The 8,164-nt window shown below is 35.2% G+C and overlaps 1 protein-coding gene across 1 annotated transcript; it reads right to left on the minus strand.

Annotated features, from left to right (window-relative positions):
* Positions 1–1,729: 1,729 nt before the first annotated feature.
* On the minus strand, positions 1,730–5,840 carry LOC120157525 (transcription factor RF2b-like). Its single transcript, XM_039168629.1, has 4 exons — positions 5,297–5,840; positions 3,475–3,607; positions 3,038–3,122; positions 1,730–2,431 (listed from the first exon to the last, which is right to left on the minus strand). The coding sequence occupies exons 1-4, from the start codon at positions 5,782–5,784 to the stop codon at positions 2,058–2,060; spliced, it is 1,080 nt and encodes a 359-aa protein (XP_039024560.1). The 5' UTR covers positions 5,785–5,840; the 3' UTR covers positions 1,730–2,057.
* Positions 5,841–8,164: the final 2,324 nt, after the last annotated feature.

Below are 8,164 nucleotides of genomic sequence, written 5' to 3' on the forward strand. Positions count from 1 at the left end.
TTAAAAAAACATCATGTTTTATCTACCACTTCTACTGCAATGGGCAGCTTGTTAGGTCAACTTTGGCTTGATTAAGCTTAAACATAATCCGCAACATGTTGCTGAAAACAACAATATCTGCAAACAATATTTTAGAGTAACACATGCGCATCAGTCTATATATGGATAGCGACTTTAAAGTACTATTTGTCGGTAATAATAACGCTAAACAACTTTTTTATTAATTAAATCAAGTATAATACTACATTATATTTCCAAAATCTTAATTATTTAACAATCACTCTACTGTACCGTACGTGTTTGATGTCTTTAAGGGGACGGAGCTTGCGAGTATACAGGAGATGCTGGAAGGAGGTGAGCTGGACTACACAGATACGAGAATCTTTAGAATTTCAGAGTTTTGGATTGTGCTTTGATATTTGGAATCATGTTATTCGAGTTTGAGGTAAGTAGTGTTGGTATAGTTATATATTCGAGACGAAAATATTTCATATTTTTGTAAAGATAAAATAAAAATAGATAATAGATGATAAAAACATATTAGATCCCAAGGAAAATACAAAAGGCATGATTTTTCATTATCATTGAAACTATAATCAGCTTACGTGGGGTGATTAATTTTTTTAAACATAAAGATTTGTAGTTTTTCACAATAATTAGTTCAGTGTTGGATGAATTAAATAAGTTAATATTATTGGGGTTTATTGTGTGTGTGAGAGAGAGATCAGAATGGAGGTTAAGGGGGTCCCTACCATGTTAGGAAGCACGTGCAAGGCTCTTCGGGGATCACGGTCCCTTGGCCCTTGTCATTTTCATTTCAATTTCAGTGGTTTTTCATGCTCTAGTGTCATACATAAACAATAAGATAAATAAAAGCATCCAAATATATAATATGAGATATTGACCACATGATTTTGATTAATGCTTTGATTTGCTCTTTTTGTTTTCTAATTTCATATATTAAAAAAAGAGAGGAGGAAGATTGAGAATTATAACTTTCTGAAGCTTATCTTAATTTTTTGTCCATTTTTCCACTTAATTTAAATTCACAGATCAAATAAGATTTCCCCACTTAATTTATATACATGAATCACAAGGTTTACAGATATTTGATCCCTTTTTCACATTTCCCCCCTTTTTGTTTCATACTTTCTTTATATCAATAGGACTGAGATTTGTGATCATAAAACTCTGCAGCCATTGTCATGGGGACAGACATAAATCAAAGATTGAAATAAGGATCCGTAGAAGGATCATGTGGATTTATATCCCAATGTTGTTGTGTTAGGAGCCAATGGGAGTGCCCTTCTCAAGAGATTTGTCTCTCTTAGTCCCCCTTTCAAACAGTCATCATGAAAACTTCAATGGGTAACGGGACCATGAACTCAATAGTTGTTTTCCGACATAGCAGCCACAAAACGGACCCACTTAGGGTCAGCTTGCAAGTTCTAACTAAAATGCTCAACGCCAAGCCATGTGCATTTATTTGGAAACTCGGCTTGTAGGGCAGCTTCACCCCTTATAAGGTGGCAAAGTTGTTAAAGTTTTAATGACTAAAGCCTTGGTTTGGGTACTACTGCAACTATATGTTCTAAATGGTGAAAAAATCACCTTTCTAATAGATATTGATTGATGATCAACCTTGATCATGTAGAATCAAGCGTTTTTCTCATTCACAAAATTCTGCTGATAAACTCAAGGCACTACAATTATATAGCCAGATACAGACTTATAGTTGTGCACACCAGCAATACAACTTTAAACAATACTTATGACACTACAACGGGAGCCTCCGGCTTGTGATGTAGCATTAACCTACTCCTAAGGACAAACTTCTATTCCCACAACATTGCTCCAAACAGAAGGAAATTGAATTCCACTACGAAAGAATCTCGAACATCAGAAGACCTAGAAAAGCTACAAAAAGAACTAAAATTCCAACCACACTAAAAGAATTGAATTCAAACAAATAGTACCTTTCGATGTCAATAAGGTCAGTCTATGAACAATCCAACAAATAGAGCAGGGCAAGGCGTAGACCACCAAAATTTGTATCATTATGCTTGACTGCTTTCACCAGCAGAAACTGAGGGGCCTTCGGATTTCACTAGGTGGGAACTACTGCTGTTGATATCAAACCCCTGCAATCGGCCAAGAGGATCCTGCTGCATCATATTGGCAAAGGTATGAGAATTGGAGGCAGCTACCATAGACTGATTAGGTGTCAACATGTTTGATCGCAACGGATGAAATGGTGGCATTTGTATATTCTGGGTGTCAACTCGAATTTGCTCTGGCTGGGAAGGAAAGAAGGGAGCTTGGTTGTATGCTACATGATGAATTTCCAAATTAAAGGTCTCCGTGTATGTTGTAATTTCTCCTGTAGCAATCTTGAGCCTCTCTACTTCCTTCTTCAGCGCTTCATTTAGAGCTGTAGCCAGAAATGGGTAACGAGAAAACTGTATACAGTTAACAACTCTCCAATACTTTCTATGAATGAAATACAAGCAACATGATAAAAACATGGCTAGATAACTCCAAGAAAACGGATAATCATTAATGTTACCGAAAAGCTTGAGCTCTAAAAGTAATATCTAGTTTTTCTCAAAAAATAAGTTGTCTAGAAAATTAAAATGCACACCCTGCTTTTGACTACACTGGTGCCAGTTTTTTCTTTTCTGTTACAGATGCCTTTGTGAACAAGACATGTAACACTTACTCTCCCTAACAAGTCTAAGGTTAGTAGCTTCCCTCAACAAGTACCATATATATTTTTATCATAGGTTCTTCACAAAGTAGAAATCACACAAGGGAAAGGCTTCGTCAATTGAAACTGATTTTCTCGAGAATCACCCAGCTACACAATCCGTAACTCCTGAACTTAACAGTTTTTTTTTTTAATCATGGAGTAGATATGGTAAAATTATGCTCAACTTGCTTCAGACAATCATGTCCATGGACATGCAGAGTGTACACTTTTGAAAGCATGCCATCCGGGACAGAATTTGGTAACTAGAATAGTATGGACAGAACGTACCATCACGTAGCTGAGCCTGTAGTTCCATAGCTTGTAGCCGAAGCTTAAGCTCAGTGTTCTCAGTAGTTAAGCCTGTAGTATCTCTCTATAATAGAACGCAAGAAGTAAGACTACTAAAATTCAGGTAATAATCAAAGAAAGATTAAATCAACGTAAGATTGAACGCATCCTAAACTAATGGCAATTCCAGAAAATAAGATGCCTTTAGCAGAGAGTTAGAAGCATGTGCAACAACATTCCACAGTGAAAGAAGCTCTCAATTGAAAAAAGAACTAAAGCTCCAGCTGCAAACAGCTATCGATTTATTAGAAAGTGGAATAGCCAAATTTTGGTTGTTTAATTTGTAGATTTGCAATTCTTGTAAGAAATGCAAATAATCACCACAACAAACAAGATCCAAAGTTATGTAACAAGACAGTTATGTATTTGACAAGAACCTGGAATAGAGTTAGTTGCGCAGAAAGAGTAGTTGCTTCCGTTTGAAGCGTTTGAACTTTTCTCTCCAGTTCAGTTATATATCGGGCTTTCCTCTCTTTAGATCGAGCAGCTGACTGCCGATTTGCAATGATCCTACAAAAATTATGTGCTTTCTTAGCAAACACTTGAATGTAAACACAGAACTGATCAAATAATATGAGATTATCAAATCTATGGGGAAAAATTTCCCACCAAATTTTCAGAGGAGTTGAGCGGAGAGATGAGAAATGCTCTAAATCAGCCACCTCACAGAATGCTCATGCATTTAAGGCAAGATTAGAGTTTAGAGGCTCTCAAACACAATTAAATATCTAGAGAAAAAGGTTAGAACATTCCAAACATAGAAAATCCATCCGCAAATGACATAACCCATCCCATTATTGCAAGTTCTTAAGTTCGACCGCTCTTTTGCCTAAAATGTAAAACTTAAATGAAACCAACAGAATTCAAATGTGTGAATGTAGAAACATTCCAACTCTGAATTCAATGAAATTCATAACTGTCAATAAGTCATTTTTTTATGGTCAAGTGATATTCACTATATTTAGTCAACCTCATTATAGTGGAATCTTTGTACTGAATAGAATATGATCTAAAACCGGACTTCAAAATCAATACAATTAAAAAAAAAGTGCATCACGATAATGGGTATATATTATAAAACAAACAACCATTTAGAAGGAGATAGAGTGACAAGGTCAGATTAATGGAACCTGAATTTGTTAGTATGTATGGAGAAAATGTTTAACGATACTGACAATAAATATCACCTCCTCATTTCTATACCATTACAGCAAAGATGGTGAAACAGCCATATACATGTTGACATTCCCCTATACAAGAAAATGATGAACTTAACAATAGATTATGCAATTGAAGATTTGATTTGCTATCTGGATTCGGTATTTCTGACTACTTCAATATTCCATCAAGCATTTATTTATGCCATCTTCGAATCATAGTACAAAAAAAATTCATGAAAATTCAGAAAAGCAAATTGCATCAACAAAAGAAGCCAAAACACACACACAAAATCCCTAGAATAGCACGCATAAAAAGAAACCTTGTAATTGTCATGAATTTGGTTCCTAAAAATGAATTAAGAAGGTATCTGAAACCGAACTCACTAAAATAATAAAAATTCCGTTAATCAAAGGTTTTGAAAGGTCAACTCAAGCATTACATAGTTAAAAGTTATTGTCAAAATACAATCATAAGTCCATAATGGGCATGAAACAAGAACATGAGTAAGTAGCAGTGTAGCATTCATGATCCGTAAAAATTATTAAGAATAAAACATAGTTAACACCAATTAGTTGTATAAAAATATTTATTTTCCAACTCTCAATTTCTTTCAAATTCTAACCTCCTCACAAAAGTTTTTCCAACTTCCAGGTTCAAACTTCTTAATTTCCTCACATCAGTTCATAGTAAACTCCATCCAGATGCACCCAAAACACAAGGGAAAATGGTCAACTTCATCATTAGGGAGAAAAGGAAAACAACAAAACAATCATACTGGCCAAAGAAAAAGGGATAAAACCAACCAAAGAAGAAAAAAATAACACTTCAAAACTAAAAATATAATTTCCTTAAACAACATAAGAATTATTTTCTTTTAATCGGTTCCCTAACAATCTACCGAAAACAAACAAAGACACGGACTTTTACTCAAAGTTTCAAACTTCCAACTTCTACTACAAGTTCATAAGCACCCCAAACCCAAGTTCATTTAGAAAGACCGGAGAAAGTTAGGAGAAAAAAAGGAAATAATTCCCAAACCTTTTGGCTCTCTTTGGGTCAATAGTCCACAATTCAGCAAGTTTCTCGGGCGCCATAGCTTTCTTAGCTTCAATCGTCTCCATTATCGAGCACCCATCAACCGAATTACTATACCTATGCCTTACTTTCCCTCCTACATTGCTCTTCTCTTCCTTGCCCATCACGCTACTCATTTCCTCTCCTTTCGGGTTCTGACCCGACCCGGCAGGCACTCCTATATCTTCCAACCCCTTAGATGATCCCCCTAGCTTCTCAATATCCATGTAACTGGAAAACAAGTCGTCTTCGGATCCCAACCCTTCGAACGGATCGGAGACGAGATCCAAGTCGTCCGGGATCCGAAATTGGACTTCGGAGTGGGCTCGCCTATGGTAAGAGCCTCGAAATGTGGTTGGGGTGGGGAAGGACGGCGTCGTTTGAGTGGCGGAAGACGCATTGGAGGGAATTAGTGGATCGGGATTCGGGTCAATACTTGGCGGGTCCTGCATTTTGGTGTTTCTTTTTAGATACAGATCTCAGAAAGAGAAATGTGAGAGAGATGATACAGCTGACTGTTGGAATCTTTTCCTTTTTCAGCTTTCTTCCTAGGTTCTTTATCCTCGGTTAAAGTATTTGAATAGTCTTTGAAACCCAGAATTATCAAAAATCCAAATTACTTGATTACTACTTTGATTGTGATGTCATACGATTTCACGTTTTTTTTACCAAAAATCATCTAAAAAAATATTACCTATCAAACGATCATTCTTAATTATTTTTCGATCTAACATTTTTTTTAAGGAGAGAGAAGAAGACGCACAGTAAGAAACATGCCTTGGTCGAGGGGAGGAAAGACATGTCGCATGAAACATGCCTTCCATGGATTTTATAAATGGTACGTCATAGGGAACGCGCCTCCCTTGAATGGTGCATCGTAGGAATGCGCCTTTCATGCCCAACGATTTTAGGTTTATGGTTTTACGTTAAAACGCTTTTAGGGATTTGTAATTGGTTTTTAGTGGTTTAGAGTGTTATATTTGTATAGTTTAGGGTTTTTAAAGAAGTTTAGGGTTAAAATTGATTGTATGTTAGAATGTTTGTGTTTTTAAAGTACAGTTTAGGGTTAAAGTTGATTGTATGTTAGATTGTAAGAAATAAACGTTAAACATTTAATTGGAAAATATATATAGATATACAAAATGGCCATCTTGTAAAATAAACAAGCTGAACTCACATTAATTGAAACTAAAAGAAAATGAAATAACATAAGTTGAAACATTAGAAAATATGATTACATGAGTGGTAGTCAACGGTTACGTGATGATGAAAGAGATTGACAAATTCTCTTATTTTGGTCGGGGTTTCAACTTAAGTTTTGTCTTAACGTCTCTCAAATATCCATATCACAATTAATTCGAGTGAATTTTGGATGACATGACTCCTTTAATAAGTCTGGATCTAGTATAATTAGAAGCCAAGATTGAACCTCATTTGGGTCTTTATCATTACCTATGGGGAAAACTCATATTCATATACATTTAATACTTATAAAAGTTGGAATATAGGATCCATATAAAGCTTATAGTCTTGACAAGAAAATGAGCAAATTGCTATGACACGAGAGCATGAATACTTCAAAGCTTGAAAAAACTTACATTCACAATATCTATCTCGTAGATTAACTCTGAAGTAGTTAGATTCAATCTCTTCCAAAGGTCGTGACATTTCTGTGACCCGAAATAATTATTGGGTGCGAGAAAAACTTATTACAAACATGTTAATTGATGTTGCAACCTTTTGTTGCATGTCTGCTACTAATCGTGGGTGATAAACAAGACCATTTTGTATCCAAGTAAGAGCTTGTCCCACGAGCTTGGCTAAAAGTTGACCCAAACGAAAATACATCGTTTTAGCCAGAGTAGTTACTGGTAAATGACGGGTCCCCTTTAAGGTTGAATTGATTGCCTCAACCAAGTTGATTGTCATATGTCCATATCGATATCAACCATCGTATGCATTTTTCCACTTTTCTTTATTGATTTCACTGATGTAATTGTATCCATGTTCATTTTTTCCTCGTAATTCTTGAAGCATAACCTCAAACGTTTAAGGTGAGAGTTCATAACCTAAGAGAAATGAAGTAGTAGTATACAAAATAAAAATGAGTGAGAAATGAAATTGGGAAAATGTAACATACCCATGTGTATAATTAATTGTCGTTCATCATTCTTCTTATATCTGTCAGGATAGTTTACAGCAATATGTCGGATACAGAGACGATGTTAGACATGTGGGGGTTTCCACATTATACCCAAAGAGTCCACTGCTACTTTGATCCTAGCTCATCGGTCAGAAATGGTACAAATACATTCCCTTGTGATAAAATGTAACCAAGATTTCTAAGGAAAAAAACTCAAGACTTTGTATCTTCTCCTTTAACAATGGAAAATGTAATGGGAAGAATGTTGCGATTACCATATTAGACAGCTATCAATAATAAAATTTGCTTGTATTTTCCATACAAGAATGTTCTATCAATTTGGACAACGAGTTTACAGTATTTCATTGCATTAATTGTAACATCCCAAACTACGGGTTAGTGAACAAATTGTAAAATTTTAGAATTTGGGGATAAAAGTAGAATAGTTGAATAGTTCAATGATTTATGTGGAGATATTTCCTGAAAGTTATTAGTAAATATTAAAGGAGTCAAAGGGCAAATGAGTAATTGAACAAGGAAAATAATTAAATAATAATTAATGGGTATTATAATACCCGTGTAGAGAATGATTAAAGAGATAAGCTTCCAAGCAATTCTCTTCTTCATCTTCTTCTCTTCTCCACGTGAAAGCTCAAGCAAAAGGTAAGTTTCCTCATTAGTTGATTATT

This window comes from Hibiscus syriacus, unplaced genomic scaffold (assembly GCF_006381635.1).
Source record: "Hibiscus syriacus cultivar Baekdansim isolate YM2019G1 unplaced genomic scaffold, ASM638163v2 tig00111273_pilon, whole genome shotgun sequence".
Classification (NCBI taxonomy): Eukaryota; Viridiplantae; Streptophyta; class Magnoliopsida; order Malvales; family Malvaceae; genus Hibiscus; species Hibiscus syriacus.

Coding starts and splice junctions, on each gene's coding strand:
- LOC120157525 (XM_039168629.1), bottom strand. CDS start 5,784: ATGCAGGACCCGCCAAGTATTGACCCGAATCCCGATCCACTAATTCCC. Junction 3,608..5,296: donor GACCCAAAGAGAGCCAAAAG/GTTTGGGAATTA, acceptor TAATTTTTGTAG/GATCATTGCAAATCGGCAGT. Junction 2,432..3,037: donor ACAGGCTCAGCTACGTGATG/GTACGTTCTGTC, acceptor TTCTGGCTACAG/CTCTAAATGAAGCGCTGAAG.